At 39.0% G+C, this 18,356-nt stretch overlaps 2 protein-coding genes across 2 annotated transcripts; one reads left to right on the plus strand and one right to left on the minus strand.

The window, feature by feature from the left end:
• Nucleotides 1-3,410: 3,410 nt before the first annotated feature.
• On the minus strand, nucleotides 3,411-9,894 carry LOC117298408 (DCN1-like protein 1). The gene is made up of 7 exons (XM_033781662.1): nucleotides 9,866-9,894; nucleotides 9,536-9,749; nucleotides 8,093-8,261; nucleotides 7,150-7,280; nucleotides 6,272-6,354; nucleotides 5,627-5,723; nucleotides 3,411-4,400 (listed from the first exon to the last, which is right to left on the minus strand). The coding sequence occupies exons 1-7, from the start codon at nucleotides 9,866-9,868 to the stop codon at nucleotides 4,324-4,326; spliced, it is 774 nt and encodes a 257-aa protein (XP_033637553.1). The 5' UTR covers nucleotides 9,869-9,894; the 3' UTR covers nucleotides 3,411-4,323.
• Nucleotides 9,895-10,226: 332 nt separating this feature from the next.
• On the plus strand, nucleotides 10,227-13,974 carry LOC117298409 (NADH dehydrogenase [ubiquinone] 1 alpha subcomplex subunit 1-like). Its single transcript, XM_033781663.1, has 3 exons — nucleotides 10,227-10,429; nucleotides 11,740-11,823; nucleotides 13,474-13,974. The coding sequence occupies exons 1-3, from the start codon at nucleotides 10,328-10,330 to the stop codon at nucleotides 13,513-13,515; spliced, it is 228 nt and encodes a 75-aa protein (XP_033637554.1). The 5' UTR covers nucleotides 10,227-10,327; the 3' UTR covers nucleotides 13,516-13,974.
• The last annotated feature ends 4,382 nt before the right edge of the window (nucleotides 13,975-18,356 follow it).

Raw genomic sequence — 18,356 nt, forward strand, 5'->3', positions numbered from 1 at the left:
TTAAACACAAAAATAAGGCTAGGTTTAAAACGCATGACAATCTGTACAATATTGAAAACTTTATTATTAATATTAAATTTTGAATCTGTGGTACTCTCTGAATGACGCTTTAAAGTACACCCGTGATGTTGCACCCCCGAGTAAACAATTAAAACAAACACTGGTTAAAAAACAAAAAAAAAAGAAAATTATAGAAGTGTGAATATCGAATCTTCTAAGAGTGCCAAACTAACGAAATGCATTCAGAAATTACATCATTTTCCTATACAAGGTAATCAGTAAAAGGAAACACTGCTTGGTTATTTACTTCTTTTTTTTTTACAGTATCTCGGTTCGGGGGGCAACCCCAACCCCCGCCCCAACAAAAATATTGACAACATCGGGAGACGGTCAACTTGGGGCTTATAAAGCTCAGTTGGTAGCGCACTGGCACATTAGTCAAGAAGTCGCTGGTTCAGACCCTGCTCTATTTAATTTGTTTTTAACAATGGCATGTACCTGCAAAAAATTAGGGGATTAGATTTTTGTTCTATCAAAACTTTTCTCTGTGGCTTGGGCCTCATACAATAAGTTTAGAATTAATGGTAGAGAACTTAAAAACTGATCAACGGAGAAAGCCTAAGCCATACTTGAAGAAAACAAAAAAATCAACAAAATTGGTAACCTCATGTAGAAGCCAGCATAAATGGACAACGTGCATTCCCTCCTGATGTTATTACTAGGGGTGTGTTTTGGCAACCATGACCTGAAAACAAGTTTCTGTCCTCAAGCTCACTGACCGAAACAATTTCTGAGAGCTACGCAGAAAAAAAAAAGTCAATAACCAGAAACAGCTCATGACCTACATGTAGGTACATCTCTTGAAAATTCATGTTCTTAAAATGTTCAACCGTTTTGTTTTCAAGTAATGGAACTTAGTCTCTGTTATTTTATCAACATATTTCATTGTTATGCTTCAAGGTATTCAATTTTTAAAACAATTCCATTGACATTTTGTGTAAGTTTTAAGAGTTGGCCATCTTGAAACCATGCCTCACCGATTCAACAAGTCAGTTACTGTTTAGGTACGAAATGACCAAAGCTCAATAATGTTTCTGGTTGGGGTCGCCAAAACGCACCCTAGTACACCCAACATACTGTTTACATATCATATTATGAATATTACAGTAAAAATACCACCATTGGTAAGGATCCCTGTTACACTATAAAGAATTATTTACATGATTGCATGTTTCTGTAACATACTTAAATACAGAGGGAGGTTTCCAGAAATGAAACTTTGCCCCCTTGCTTTCAACCTTTCAGCCACAAGTTCTTTTGACATTTAAAGACAGTGGACACTATTGGTAATTGTCTTCTCACTTGGTGTATCTCAACATATGCATAAAATAACAAACCTGTGAAAATTTGAGCTCAATCGGTCATCGAAGTTGTGAGATAATAATAAAAGAAAAATCACCCTTGTCACACGAAGTTGTGTGCTTTCAGATGCTTGATTTCGAGACCTCAAATTCTAAATCTGAGGTCTCCCAATCAAATTCGTGGAAAATTAGGCCTACTTCTTTCTCGAAAACTGCGTTACTTCAGAGGGAGCCATTTCTATCAATGTTTTATACTATCAACCTCTCCCCATTACTCATTACCAAGTAAGGTTTTATGCTAATAATTATTTTGAGTAGTTACCAATAGTGTCCACTGCCTTTAAACAACCTCTGGTGCCCAATTTCATAAAGCTAAGCAAAAAAATGAGTGAGGCACCATTTGCACACAACCATACATCGCTCTCGGGGTGTTTGGCATTTCGGATCTTTCCACTCCAATTTTAACGGATTTTAACGGATTTTGCAAAATAACAACACTATTCTAATTTACTGTTATTTCAAAGATCCATTCTTTCTCTTTCAAATGATGGTAAGCTTAGGTATGGAGGGTGATCATCAGGGACAAAAACTACAGCTTTTGGCCTTTGTGCTCTGGCTTGAGTGTTTTTTTTGGTGTGTTATCTTGGGCAACTAATGTCGCCATGGAGGCTCAAGCAGGGTATAGTGCACAGTCAACTAAAGTGGCTGTTAAAGGCAGTGGACACTATTGGTAATTACTCAAAATAATTATTAGCATAAAACCTTTCTTGGTGACGAGTTATGGGGAGAGGTTGATGTTAGAAAACATTGTGAGAAACGGCTCCCGATGAAGTGCCATAGTTTTTGAGAAAGAAGTAATTTTCCACGAATTAGATTTCGAGACCTCAGATTCAGAACTTGAGGTCTCGAAATCAACCATCTAAATGCACACAACTTCGCGTGACAAGGGTGTTTTTTTCTTTCATTATTATCTCGCAACTTTGATGACCGATTGAGCTCAAATTTTCACAGATTAGTTATTTTATACATATGTTGAGATACACCAACTGTGGAGTTTAGTCTTTGACGATTACCAATAGTGTCCACTGCCTTTAAGGCTGAAAGGGGTGAAAAACCATATTGGTTTTCTAGTGAGAAAATTTTCTCCCCACAATGAAAATGGAGAACGCTTTTGTACAAGGATTTTTCTGTATCAAAGGTCTTAATATCACTTATTCCAATGGTTGTCGAATACGAATGATTTCTGAATACATTTCTAATGTATTTGACACAAGATCACGGTTCTCCACGGACAGACGAAAATATTGCCCAGCAAGTTTTATCCACCAAGCGAATAAATTATTAGCAGTCTACCCGCCACACAATGTACATTATATATACATTGTAAACTGTGAGGCAACCAGTTTCTACTGAGCATATTTCATCCGCGCTAAGCAAATATTTTGCGCTAAGCAGCTCTTTAAAAATGGACCGAGAGAATCAATAATGTTTAATCAAACTTTTCTCCCCAAAATATTTAGATGTTGTTTCAAAACCGACAGCTTCTTTGTAAAAAAATCTTCAGAAATCAAAATGAAAATTAGGTTTGTTATTTAAAGGTAACCATTTTTTTTAAAGTTTATCTTCCCCCCTATGGTGGTGAAACAGCAGTTAAAAAACCTACAAACACTGACTAGGAAAAGTCTATAATAACACGAGCAATCCCCTTTACTGTTATCATGCTGAGAAGTAGGGTACTAATCATAACAGGTGTCAGTCTTAGGCCTTTACGAAACCACGGCTTCGGCTCCAGATTCAGCTAAGGCTAGATTGGCCCCCGCTGTTGTTTTGACAATTGCGCGTGCTTTGCATACGTGCTCAGGGCTTCAGACCAGAAAAACAGAGCTTGAAGCCGAAGCAGAAGCTGTGGATTCGAATAGGGCCATAGTGTCCGAAATATGGACATGGCTACGGCTAGAACGATGAAAGAGCCACTGGCCGCAGCCTAAGCATTTGGGTTCAAATGCGGCTTTATAACTAGTGGATTCTAGATTGCATACAGCATTTTTATTTTTTTTCAAAACAGACCGTTGACAGCATTATCCGAATAGGAGAAAGAACTCTATAATAATTAAATAATTACATTAAAAATTATAAATATCAGAAACATAATTCAAGATCTCAAGAAGAGAGGGGGAGGGGAGATGATGAAGTTGGAGGGAGGTGAAATTCAAAATTGGAAATTTGAAACAGGATAGTGTTATAAAATTCATAATAATTATGTCCGATGTTGAAGACCGGTTTTATCTATTTAAGATTGCTGAATTAAAGTTATTCATGGCAGTTTCATGAGTAAAATGTTTACCAGCAATTTTGTATTCATAAATGATGTTTTTATTCCAAAGAGGCTGTTCAGGCAAAAAAGTGGCTGATTACGACAAAATCATGTTTACCGGTATAAGGTTACCAGCCAAAATGCAATACATGTGACTGGTATCTTGTTTATTTTCACTCAGTAAACTTTCGAGCAATAATTTCTGCCTGAGCAGCTCTTCGAAATTGAGCCCAATCATTTTTACTTGAATAGACCTACTAGACTAACCAGAAACCATAGAACACAGGGAGATTGACCATATCGAACCATGCACTGGTTGAGTATAGTCAATTTGAGAGCTACGTCACAGTTTCTGGTCAAGTCTAGTCGCTCGCCCGAACTTGCTCCATTCAGGACCAACATGAATGTGTACATGCCGTCCAAATCCTCCTCCCCCTTTAAGTCCATTAGCCACTCCCCTAATGAATCCCCCTCCCAGCCCGCCAGAGTGATCGTGGAAGTTATGATTTTCTATACTGAGGTTAGAACCATAAGGGAGTTATGGAGTATAATATGCATATATTTACATAGTGATGAGGGAGGTTGGCGGGCGGTTGCTATGGAAACAGTGTGGTAGCGACAACAATGGAGAGGGAGGGGGGCCTTCCGTCAGACTCTTGTACTTCTGTTTTGTGATGTGGATCTTGCGAATTCTACAAAGTCATCTATTAACACTGGCCACGCTCCTTTGAAAAATAAAAAGTTAAACAGAGAGAAACAAATTAGCAAATATTGTTTTTTATCCTTACAGTAGTCAGTTATTTGTTGCACTATTTTGCATTATTAAATAATGATCGCATGCCTGTGTTGCAAGGGTTTACAAGGTGCTACGACACATTCAGCAGCCACTGCCAGGAACAACGGGGCGAACCCCTTCTCTTAGTGTATAGTGTTACTGGGCGATCACGATTCCCCGCTTACGTGCAAGCGCCGAATTTCTGCGCTAGCCTCGTAAGCCTAGAATGCCTAGTAATGGGGAGTACGCACGCGCAGAAGCCAAAATTCACCGCTAACCCGTGAAATACGCTTGCCGTAAGCACAGAATTCCCTGCTTCCGTAAGCGCCGGTTCTGTGCTTACGGTAAGCAGAGCCATGAAATTGGGCACTGAAGGATGAAGCATCCTGGTTTACTGTCTTGCTAAAGGAAACATGTGCCACGACTAGGACTCAAACCCACACTATGCTGATCAGAAAATAATAAATAACAAAAATGATAATCGTATTTACAATGCGCCTTTTTCCAAAGGATACAAAGCGCCGAGTATTTTTACTGCAAGGTGAGTGAGACGCAGTTTCTGAAATTTTGACGAGACCTAATCCTTTTTAACTACTACCCGGGCGGAAGGTATAGAAAATAGGCTTGGACAACTACTTTAGCTTATATAGGATCCTAATTAACTGCACTACTGCCGAGTTAATTCTTGAACAGGTCTCAACGTTTCGACTAACTTGCTCTAGTCATCGTCAGTCTCCTGATACACACATGGTGTTATCGCAAACAAATTATTATTATTTCATCTTATCACAGCATGCAAAAGAAAGATAATATTTTCCTTTGTGCCAGTAACTCCTCGAGTCGGGCTACGTCCCGTAGCCTTAGATCTCAAGGGTCTTTCTTAGGATCCTTGCTGTTCCCAACAGCTCCGCCTTCTGCAAAAGATTTATTCTCACATTTGTCCCTATTTCGTCAAGATGTTCCATAGTGCTTTTGGAATGGTACCAAAGCCCCCCAAACCATAACGGGTGCTACATGTACTGTCACTTTCACCTGCCAAATCTTACGAAGTTCCCTTGCCAGGTCTTGGTACTTTTGAATCTTGTTCATCTCCTTCACAGCTACCCTTAAATCTCCCGGCACAGTTATTATTTTTATTATTAATATTATATTATTATTATTTCTGACGTGTCTTACCTTCCTCATCGTAATTGCTCATATCATCTGAAATCATATTACTAAAATCAAGCAAGAGGTTCCATGTATCCCTAGGTATCGATTTCTTGTGATGTTCCTGTCCAAAAAAAAGAGAGAGAGTAATTAGTTCTCAATGAAAATATAAAATATAAGTTACTTTTCCCCTCGGCTTTCCTTTGTGCACAGCCACAATAATATAATAACCTAAAAAAATCTGACATCACACTTTGAGACTCTTGATTTACGCCAGAGATTGGTCTTGGGCCTACACCAAGATCCTGTCCGTCAAGTGGTACGGAAGTACCGCTGATGTCGCATTTATTTTGCAGTCAAATTCTATTTACACGTTTGGCATGGGTCATCATCCACTAGGAGCGGAATGCATACACAGTTTCCTTCCCAACTTTTGCCTAGGCAATCATGGTTTTAACACTTAAAAGTGTCTTGCCCAAGAGCACAAGTGTCATGGCCGGGATTGGAACCCACACTCTGCTGCTGGCAACACCAGAGCTTAGGGTCCGTTGAACTAGACCGCTCAGCCACGACACATCACAGTGTAATTTCTCCGAGCCATACCTACTTATAAAGTCATCATCAAGGTGTCTACAAAGTTTTTAACATGTCTCTGATCGTGTTGTTACTCACCGTGAGAAATTTGCACCAGAGTTCCAAATATTGAAACCTTCCGTTGAGTACTATGTTCCAATATGCTATTGCCATATCTAGATCTAGTTAAAGGGCAGGGTGGAGGTAAAAATAAACCACAATCACAGTTAATAAAAACTTACAAGTTATGAACAGGAATGTTTTGTGTCGACGGTTTGAATTTCATTCCTTTACTCTGAGTAACGCTTTTGAGCGAGTTGAACAACCATTTGAAACTAATCAATTGCACTTATTGGCAAGGCTCCCGCTACATGTATATCTCAGAACTTTTCAAGTTTACACTCCTTCAAGGAATCTTCAATCGAGTTCCATGCTAACTCCTAGTTGAACCAAAGTTGACACTCATGGGGTGACAGGTCTTTTTCTTTAGCTGCGCCACGCATCTGGAACTCTCTACCACTTTTAGATGTTAGATATTGTCTTAGAACCAAAAAATTCAAATCTCTTCTCAAAACTTATCTTCTGTCACAGGTTTTTAAGGACTAATTTTGTTGTGTCCGTTTGTCCTTAGTTTTGTTTGGGGTTTTACTGCGCCTTGAACAACCAGCAGGGTGGATATCTGCGCATTACAAGTCTTTGTTTATGGCCGTGTCCGAAACGACGACTTCGGCTACAGCTACGTCTAGATCAGCGCGTCTACCAGTGTTGAAGAATAGGCAGACGCGCGCGATCTAGCCGTAGCTGTAGCCGAAGTCGCCGTTTCGGACACGGCCTATGATTATTCTTTTTATTCCAGAGTTGTACAAAGATCCTCGGGTTCAAGTCTGTGTTCGAGTTCGAGAATCACAGCCTGGAATTGTGTTTTTGTTATGCGCTCTCGAACAGGCTGGTCCTGGAGAGAGCGCAATATAACTTACCAAGACTCTTTTGTCCAGGGTTCTTGGCGAAGTTGAAGGTAAACTGGTAAAAATCTTTAAACTTTGCTGGATCTCTGAGCTCGTTCTCCAGCGTTGGAAGCTTCGTCTTAAGTTTTTCAATTGAATCACATCTGTCGATGACAACAAAAATGGGGGTTGGAACTCACAGTGTAGGTACAGGTCTAAGGGCTAATGTTTTTCCAAAAATAAACAGCAGCCGATTTCACGAAACGCTAGGATTAATCCTATCTCTCTAAGTAATCGATTTCTTCAAAGAGCCATCAAAACCCGGAGGTGTGGCAGCTCATTTGTTCCGGCTGCCATTCAATTATATAATGGCCAGCTTGAACGGTGAGTTGCTGTATCATTCTGTATCTAAACGCCTTTGTTGTAAGTGCATTCTTACTCCTGTTGTTTAGTGTTCTTTTTCCGTATAATGCCCTGTTATCTGTCTGTTGTTCACTTTTTAACTCTGTATTTTTTAGGCCCACTATTTTTCTGTGGTATAGGTCTATCCCATTTTTAACGTTGTACGGGTACCGCGTTGTACCTTTTTACTTGTGACTGTATTTTTATGTGAGCAATAAGGCCAAAGGAATTTCCCATGCAGGGGGACAACAAAGTTGTATTGTAATTGTATTGTATTGTATTGTATCTCGAGTTAGGACGAGTAACCCGTCCTAACTTAGGATAGGTTCAATTCGTCCTACGTATTTGGATACGGAACTGAACCCGTCCTAAGTCCTAAGATTAATCCTAAGGTAGGAAGAGTTTGGTGAAATCGACGGCAGGCTTTGAAATAGCCCACGGCACATGCAGCAGTTGCCTTGGTGCCCCGTGCTGTGGAGCACTCTGCAAGGTTCCAATACAAACCTACAATTGTTCTCATGGTAGAAGTGCCCCTTACCAAATGAAAGCCCTAAAAAGCTCACAAAGTACTCACCCTAAGTCCGTCATTCCGTCGGTAAATTCCTTCTTGGTAAATTCACATTGTGTTGCAGCCTTGAACTTCCATGCTATGACTAGAACTGTTCTGCTCGTTGGGTCGAGCATCAAATCGTCGCAAAACTTTGCCACTCCATCGGCGAGCACCTTATCTTCATCATGAGAATCTAGAAATAGAACCGGTTAAAAAGTTAAAACCTACACTATAATTGGCCCAAAGACTTTGGGAACAGACCCAGTTTGTTTGGTGGACAGTTATTTAATAACTTTGTAGGTTATCAGGCCTGGAATTTCACGAAGGTCACGGAGGCCATGGCCTCCGTTGCCCTCGTCTTGGCCTTGGTGCCCCTTCACATGTTTCCCATAGACTTTAAGATTTTCCAATGGAAATGCCCTTTTAAAAATGAAAACAGCCTTGACGATGAAATTCCAGGCCTGGGTTATTAATGTTGGGTCCACAAATAATTAACAACAATATTAAATTATGATTTTTGAAACAAATCAGAAATAGTTTTATTTTACTTTCTTTCTTCATTTCCCAGAGTAGCCTGATCCGACTAGTAATATTCAATAAGGTTTATCGCGAATAGCAAATCATCAAGAGAGGGCGCTGTCGAACCCAAACACAGAGATATAGGCCATGCGTGCGCTCGTCGTGCATGACAACATACACCCCGGTAGCAAATGCCCCATCTGCCTACCCATATAACCCATTGCGGTTTTGAATTGCGATAAACTTTATTTAGGGAGGATTTTAATTTAGAACACTTTGACGCAACAGTAAAAGTGTCTTGTTCAAAGACACAAAAGTCACGACCGGGACTTGCACCCACACTCTAGTTGCGATAACGTAACCCTCCTTCCGACGGCGAAGCCGTAGGCGAAGCCGGACCATCGGAAAGAGGGTTACGTTATCGCAATTACCCACATTCCAGTGACACAGCCCTGTAAAGACAAGTGCATGTACATGTACTGTAGAGTCGTGGCTACTCCTTTACTCTAGATAGAACTATGAACTTGAAGTTCGTTCCGCTATCTTTGAGACGATAGAGGAACGAACCTCATCATAGTTCTAGGAACAGATTAGGTCGTTGCAGGGCGTAGGCGCAGAATTCCACAGTGATAACTACTGTCACTGACTGCCATGATGAAATTTGCCAACTTTGATCATAGTTTGACTTGATCATAGGTTTATCGCAATTTAGAACCGCAATGCATTATGGGTAGGCAGATGGGGCAGTTTGCTATGCGGTGTATGTTCATGCTAGACTCACGCACGCATCGGCTTTATCTTTGTGTGGGTTCAACAGCGACAGCGTCCTCTCTTTATATTTTGCTATTCGCGATAAACCTTATTTTGTCGAGTGATGTGGTAAACAACTCCAAAACGACAGGCTAAACATGCAATTTTTCTACTAAATTAATGAGATTGTATTGTCACCTTTATATCTGTGGTATAGTTTTTCTAATGACTTCTTGTCGACTGCTGGTTTGGGCTCCCTATAATAAAAATCCGGGTGTGCAAAATAACTGTCCGACGCAACCTCTAGCCTCCAGTCGTGCTGGGATAGGCAGTATATTGCGGTCTTTTCGCCCGTGTTTGTGAAGGCAATAAACTGACGGACTTTGTCCCTCTGTGACGACTTCAACTTATGCTGGAGAGAAACAAGAATTGAGGATGAGTTAGAACCGGTTCATATGACCGCAGAATAAAGACTGTTTGTTTCGTACAAAGTGAGTAAATATGAAAATACCCGAAGGAAGTACTTACCATTTCGATTCCCTTTCGACTTGGTTCTCTGTGTTTATTGGATGCACGGGCGCACTGCGCATGCGTGAACTTCTGCAGAATTTCTGTACACAGTTAATCTTGCCTTCTAAATCTACAACTTTGGCTCTTAAATTTTGTCATAAGTTATTCAACTTTTCAAAAATTTGCTTTAATTCATTTGTTGACAAAGTTTTTAAAATCTTGAAGTCAGGAAAAGAGTTTAAAAGTGCTAAAATTAACTTTAAAATTACAAGTTCTTGGACCGTTCTCAGGGTTTGGCTAGGAATAGTCTCACACCTAGACTTATTTACAATAACATCTAACGCTTAGAAAGTAATAGTCTGGTAGCTTATGTGTGAACGAGGTTGTTTCAACCAACAGAGGTTGTGTTTCGGAAAGAAAATTCATGGTCAATTCGAGAAGCAAAATATTCGTTTTGTTCTTGACAACACAGAGTCGAGAATGTGGTATGAGATACTGCCAGGTCTAGCCATTTTTGCGGGCTGCCTCAGTGCGGTAGGAGTAGTAAACATCGGCTTTCAAAAGCTAGGGAATGGTGGAAAGGTAACTCGTTTTTTTGTCAGCCATGTTTGTTTTTCATGTTTGTTGCCTTTGGAGGGTCCTACTACTTGCCGTCAACTCGCCGTCAACTCACTTGCGCCGTCAACTCGCCGTCAACTCCTCCAATAAACATTTAAAATCCACAAAAGAAGCATAGAACTGTAAAGTATCAGCTCAAAGAGAATTCGCGAAAGTTTTAGGTCATATTTCGGAATAAAAATTGAGTTTTTTTCTCGTGAAAAAATTATCTCGAAACAGCAAAACCGTCGGCCGCCATCTTGCTTTTTCACATTGATTAGTCTTGGCCCAAGATGTCAATGATTGGTACTTTTTTTTTATCAACACAAAGTCGTTTTTATGAATGAATTTTTACCGAAAACCATGAGAAATATGTAGTTTAGCCCAGACTTAACACTTCCGTGTCCCATTTATAAATTTTTAATGTAAATTTAATGAGTTGACGGCACGAAAATGAGTTGACGGCGAGTTGACGGCAAGTCGGCGAGTTGACGGCAAGTAGTAGGACCGCCTTTGGACTTTTGGTTGCTTGTGTTGTAGTACTAAAATCCATTCATTGTTATTACTCATTGACTCCCACTCAACAAACCAACAGAGCACACTCAAATTGGGGAATGGTTTATAATTTGATATAGGACGTGTAATTTGTTTGACTTCATAATCTCAATATTTATTTTTTAATAATATTAATATTATTAATATAATTTTAATTTTAAATAATAATAATATTAATAATAGTAGCCTAATACTTGAGTTAATAGGCTAAATAAAAGTAACATTATTATTATAATAAATAATATAATTTATAAATAATTAAATATCACTTTTCCTTTTAAATTAATAAAATATTATTTAAAAAATAAAATTAATTAATAATAATAACACTATTATTATATTAATTCTAGTAATACAATAGGCCCCGGCCTTGTATTGATAAGTATAATAATCTTTATCTTCCAGTACGCGTTAATTCGTCAATCAGATGCTTGAAGTTGAACTGGAGGTGGTAAAAAGACCTATAGGATTACTACTTCCTCTGACTCTATTTTTATTGCACAGTGCATAGGATGAATGTCAATGCCTCACGCTCCGTATACGGACAGTGGAACAAATTACATTCTAAACTGTGTGCGCTTCGTTGCGAAATAACATTCTGAAATTTTAGACTTTGCGACTTAAAACTGGAAGATAAATTTGTCATAATACGCGCTCTCGTGGAATGCAGAAAAAATATAGCGTGTCTGCGTTCAGTGCCTTTTATTAATCATTATTTATTCCTTTCCATACTCTAACAGCTCAGGAGGGTAGCTTCAAACCATTTTGAATATAGATTACTAAGACGAGACGAAATGATCGCAGGCAAAGGATATTACTCAAAGGTAACAAATCTGTTCTTGATTGTAGGCCAGTAAAATATTATTGTTTCCTATCAATGCCCAGTGTTGTAGCCATGGTGGGCAGTGCCGTGCGGGCCTGCCCAGAACTAACAAATTGTGCCCAGCACTATTGAGAAAAAAATACACTGTGCTGCCAAGCACAGATTTCCCCAAGATTGCAATTCAGCAATGATAGCCCCACATCTTATTTTGTTGATCAGCTCGCCCTTGGTGAACTAAATTGGATTTACAAACCACCACTTAAGTTGGTTTAGCAGGGATGAGATTGTTCAGACCTTTGGCTGAATTCAGACTTTTTATGTCGGCCTGGTGAAGAAAATCAGATATTTTTCTCCACAAATAAAGAAATCCTGCTCATTGGTCTACTTTTCTAGTGCTGTGTATACTGTTTCCAAAAGCTCCTTGGAATCTATAACCCCAGGGGTTACCAAACAGTAAAAATGGCATCATTTCAACTCACCTTTGAATTTGTATCCAAGTTTCAGACGTTTTCGTTAGTAATGACTCTCACTGTGGTCTTGCTACAACAATATTATCACAGCATCCCCTCTGCTGCCATTTCCCAGGTTGTATCGTAAACTTGGGTGCAATCTCTGGCTATACAGCGGCTAAAGGTTGAATATATTCTGACTGCAACCCTAGCCCTGGCGGCCTTACACTTTCGTTTTGTACTACAGTGACGTCCTGGACATCAGGGTACATTTCTGGGGCGTAAATTTCTTTCAAATCTTACCTGCAAGAAAGCACCAATTTCAACAGATTCACATTCCATGGCAGCATATGTTTTTCTGCGGTGGGTTTTGATCGTCATATATTCTTCACAAATCCGTCATTTTCATGAAATAATGCAGCTCCCAACGTTAATGAATTCCCATTTTTGTTCGTACTCTCACAGTCTGCCGTGTGTACGCAAGACGCACAACGCGCAAATTTTGAATTGTGTTGGTAACGCTGTGCAGTCAAGATACGGTGACCAAGAATTCATGCTTCTAAGCTTGCATCATGCGTCTTGCACGCGAATGTATACGCGTACGCACGACAACAGACAACACTGAGAAAACGATCAAAACTGGAATTTTTTAACGTTTGAAGGTGCATTATTTCACGAAAATGACGGATTTGTGAAGAAAAATATGAGGACCAAAACCCACCGCAGAAAAATGTATGCTTCCATGGAATGTGAATCTGTTGAAATTAGTGGCTTGTTGCAGGTAAGATTTAAGTTATGAAGCTGTGAAAATTTTCCGCCCCAGAAATGGGCCTTAATAGTTAGGACTCTGTTCCTTAATAGTTAGGACTCTGTTCCTGTGTACAGAGAAGGAGTCCTATATAGGGCTAACTGCAACCCTGAACAAAGATATTGACAAAATAGTGAGAAGAGACTGTCAACATCATGGCTACTCTGAGATAACTCAGTTGTTAGAGCGAAGGCACATTAAAGGGTATATGTACTTTTTCCTAACATAGCTCTCCATTGCTTGTTGCCAAGCAAGTTTATATGCCAGCAATTATTTTGAGTAGTTACCAATAGTGTCCATTGTCCTTCTGGTGCTAGGTAATTTTCATACTCTGGCATATACACGTAAATTGTTTGGATTTTTTTACAATTTTGTTTATATTTGTTATCATCAGGGGCTTGAAGCACTGCCGGATGTGCCACTGACGAAGAACTAAAAGATGCACAAAGCAATAACCACCACAAGAGGGCTGCCTACCCTCAAGAGATCATCGCAATGACAAGATTGAAGGAGGAATGTACAACTGTGATATCAAACATGAAGGATCTGGATTGTTCGCAAGATTTTTTGCGCATGAAAATAAACCCAATTTATATAAAGAGTAGCAACCAATAGACCTTTATCATGGTGCGGCCGTCTTGGATTTTTCCCATTGACGTCAATGTAACCAAACCGAGGCTGGAAGAACAAAATAGTCTGGTTCCTATTTGCAAAATGATTATCAGCATTCATTATTGTCATTCGATACAAGAAACATGACCAAACTGGAGTCAGCATGATAACGGTCTATAAGGGCAACTAATGAAGCAGACAATAAATATGCCATGGCCCAATTTCATAAAGCTGTTAAGCAGAAAATACTGCCTGAAAAAAAATTTAGTGGGGCACCAGTCACAACAATGTAAACTTTATATAGTTTTGGTTGGTAACCTGTTTCTGTAATGCAATAACTTTTCTGTGCTTAGCACGCTTTTGTGCTAACAGGCTTTATAAAATTGGGCCCACATGACGGCAAAGGCTATACAATTTTAAACAATACTGGTCATAAGAGATGTTAAAATTGCATCGGGGGTAAAGAAAATTAATTTTGGTTTTTAACCATACATGTACACCGATGTGTGTTAGCACTGTATACTCAGTACTTCCCCCGTAGTTGGTAAGACACTGCTCTAGAATTGCAAGGGTCGTGGGTTTGAATCCCATCCGAGTAACATGCCTGTGATATTTTTTCACAGGACTCAGGAAAGTACTGAGTATACAGTGCTAACACAAATACTGGTCATGCTTATTTAAAACCTATGTTTTGTTCTTTGGTTTGAGGCTCTCTTATATCCTCAAATAATATACTTGAATAATCAAAAATTAAAAACAGTATGGACCAGTGAAAAGCTTACAGTAGGCCTGATACTTTACTCAAGTACAAATTTTCAATTTCGTCATAGCGTGCCCTTAACCAAGGAGAAAATGCCTTGGTGCCCTTGCCCTTTCAAAAGCAAAGCATAAAGGCCTGCAGTAAGGTAACTCAATGGGCAAAAAGTTTGGACTAAACCCCTGTTCATACTTCCTGTGAATGCCAATGCGATGGGAATTTGACGTGAGTTCGACGTAACAACTTTGTTTTCGCTGTGAATATTTGCAGCGAATATGCGTAAGATTTGAGCACATCTCAGCTGCTGCGAATTATTCATTGCAAATTTGTGGCGACAACATTCGTTTCGCATTCGCAGGAAGTATACACCGGGCTTTAAGGGGGGGGCACTGGTTGTCATAGACCTTTTCGCAAATAGTCGAGCGCGCGCGTAAAGCTAGGAATTAGCATAGTGGTCTAGCTGGTGATCAAAATTGATCCATAGCTATCCCACAATGCACCTCATTCAACAGTTTGCGCTTGCGCAATGGTATTTGCGAAAAGGTCTATTGTAAAAGCAGGCCTTTGGCTGCATAGGATTATGAACTATCGCTCAGTTATAGCGTGTGCGACCTATCCCCTAAACTGACAAAGTTTATAATTAGAAAGAAAGGAGACAAGGACAGATTTCAAGATAATACTGACTAAGGCACTCGATAAAAAAAACCTATTTTGTTCATTATTCTTAATGAGATGTATACAGAGTGCGTGTGTGTGTTTGCACTTCAGAGTTTTTAGTGTTATAAATAAAATTAAAATTAAAAAATCAGCAAAAAATGTGTCGATTTCCTGTGTTGATATCTTTGTGTGTTATTAAAAATTGTATAATTTGTATCGGAAGTTGAGAAATTTTTGAATTTAAGTTCCAGACTTTTGTTTTGGCCAGCTAAGGTAGCTTGGTGTTAAATTATCCAGATATAAAGAGATTGAGATCTTTTATTTACTTTTCCAGCACTGAGGTAGACTGGGCCCCTGTCTTTATTCGCAAGGATAAAAACAGGTACTTGCTATTCCGATCCAGTGATTCCATTGGATACAATGATATCATTGGATAAATGCAGTGACATCACGGACCAATCGAGATACAGATAATGGAAAGCTTACTTTCAGTCGTCTGTCCACGTGTGTATTTAAAGACACTGGACACTATTGATAATGTCAAAGACCAGTCTTCTCACTTGGTGTATCTCAAAATATTCATAAAATAACAAACCTGTGAAAATTTGAGATCAATCGGTCGTCGAAGTTGCGAGATAATGATGAAAGAAAAAACACCCTTGTCACACGAAGTTGTGTGCTTTCAGATGCTTGATTTCGAGACCTCACATTCTATAAAGTCTGAGGTCTCGAAATCAAACTCGTGGAAAAATTACTTCTTTCTCGAAAACTAAGTTACTTAAGAGGGAGCCATTTCTTACAGTGTTTTATATATACTATCAACAGCTGATTGGTGTATAATTTGACTTCGTACCTCTATGTGAAATGAAAGTAGGTGAAAGGTGAAGATACACGACGGCTGGAGGCCAGTCTCCGGCGCTATTCGCGAGCCTCGAAATGTTACGTCAGATGTTCAAGCTTGTAAGAAGCTACTTGAATTCTGTTGTGTGCAATTTACATTATATTTTTGGGGCAGAGGTTTTCAAGTCATCGTAATATTTTATTTACATAAGTTGTGTGCAAATCTGTGAACGTAATCTTATCAATGTTGTCACCAAACTTGACCTAATGCCTTGCAAGTTGTGTCGGTAGCCCCTGTGTTTAAACAAACCGTTAAAGGGGCTGGATACTTTTTGTATGACAAACACAATGTCCATAGATTAACATTGAACGCACACAGCTTGGAGATAATGATGGTAGAAAGCTTCCATTAAAACAATACTTGCTGAGGTGCTGTAGTTTTCAAAAAACGAGTAAGCTCAGGTACTCATAATCTTCAAACTGTGTATTTATGTGGACATCGTGTTGTGTGCTACAAGTACCCACATTTATTTGCTTAGCAAAAATGGGTTGTAACCTGTTTTTAATAGATGTTAATTTGCGTCTGGGAAACAATATCCATTGTGGTTATACTGTACACATTAACCTGTTTTTGCTAAAGCAAGATTTTCCTGGGGTAAGCGAGTTTTTGTGCTTATACAGGCTTTATGAAATTGGGCGGCCCTGGTACATACATGAACCATGGAGTTTATTCCTCCATGCATGAACACAGTAAAATATGCAACATGCGGTTTTCTCGTGATTTGTCTTTAATCATTCTTTGAAATCGTAATTAGACCCCATCGCACTATCTCCTTGTAGCTTTGCCCTCTCTTCGAGACGCACTGGTGCCAAAAGTCGGCACATTAGGCACCTCCAGGGAATGTTTGGATGGAAACCTACTTATATGAAACGTGAGTTAATTGCTTAAAGATATTGGACACTATTGGTAATTACTCAAAATAATTATCATCATAAAACCTTCCTTGATTCCAAGTAAGGGGGAGAGGTTGATGGTATAAAACATTGTGAGAAACAGCTCCTCTGAAATGACGTAGTTTTCGAGAAAGAAGTAATTTTCCACAAATTTGATTTCGAGACCTCAAGTTTAGAATTTAAGGGCTCGAAATCAAGCATCAAAAAGCACACAACTTCGTGTGACAAGGGTGTTTTTCTTTCACTATTATCTCGCAAATTCGACGACCGATTGAGCTCAAATTTTCACAGGTTTGTTATTTTATGCGTTTGTTGAGATAAACCAACTGTGAAGACTAGTCTTTGACAATTACCAATAGAGTCCACTGTCTTTAAGGCGAACCAAATCACTTCGGAGAATCATATCATTCTGCCGGTGTGGCAGGAGATTCTGTATTTCAGAGATTCTGTGATTTAAATCAATGCCTAAACATTCAATTTGACAAAAAAAGGCTTCGTTTTTAGTTAACAGTGTTACTTATCCAAAATGCAGCCGAGTCTTCCCATGTAATTACTGTGTAATATATAGCTGTGTTTTTCTACACCCGTCTCAACTGAGGTTGGTAATTGTCAAAGACTAGCCTTCACAGTTGGTGTATCTCAACGTATGCATAAAATAACAAAACTGGTGAAAATTTGAGCTCAATCGGTCATCGAAGTTGCGAGATAATAACGAAAGAAAAATAACACTTGTCACACGAAGTTGTGTGCGTTTAGATGGTTGATTTCGAGACCTCAAGTTCTAAATCTGAGGTCTCTAAATCAAATTCGTGAAAAAATTACTTCTTTCAAAAAAACTATGGCACTTTCAGAGGGAGCCGTTTCTCACAATGTTTTATACCGTCAACCTCTCCCCATTACTCGCCACCAAGAAAGGTTTTATACCAATAATTATTTGTGTAATTACCAATAGTGTCCACTGCCTTTAAATCACATGTAAACATTGGTAGCGCAATCGGTCCTATTGGTTCTTAAATTTGCAAGAGCATTATGAAAGAGAAAAAAACATTTATTTTGTGCTTTCAGGTGCATAATAAAGGGCTCCAGCTGAGTGAGAAATGACCTCTTTCTCAAAAAGTACTTTATATTACTTCAGAGGGAGCCATATCTCACAAAGGTTTATACTTTAAAAAGCTCTCCGTTGCTCTTTACCAAGTAAGTTTTTTTAACACTTCGAGTAATTACCAATAGCATTTAAACGCAATTAAAATGCAATTAAAATGTGCATTTAAACGCAAGTGCATTTCAACGCAAACAAAATGTGTTTCGTTGAACGCTTTGCTGTACTTTTTGTCACGATTAAGAATAATTCTCTCAAAATCCTAGTTTGTAGTGAAAATTAAAAAAAAAACCGAGTGATTACCAAACGTGTACCCACCCATTTAATGACAGACCAGGCGGTTACGTCGTCATTATTA

Source organism: Asterias rubens, chromosome 13 (genome assembly GCF_902459465.1).
Source record: "Asterias rubens chromosome 13, eAstRub1.3, whole genome shotgun sequence".
Classification (NCBI taxonomy): Eukaryota; Metazoa; Echinodermata; class Asteroidea; order Forcipulatida; family Asteriidae; genus Asterias; species Asterias rubens.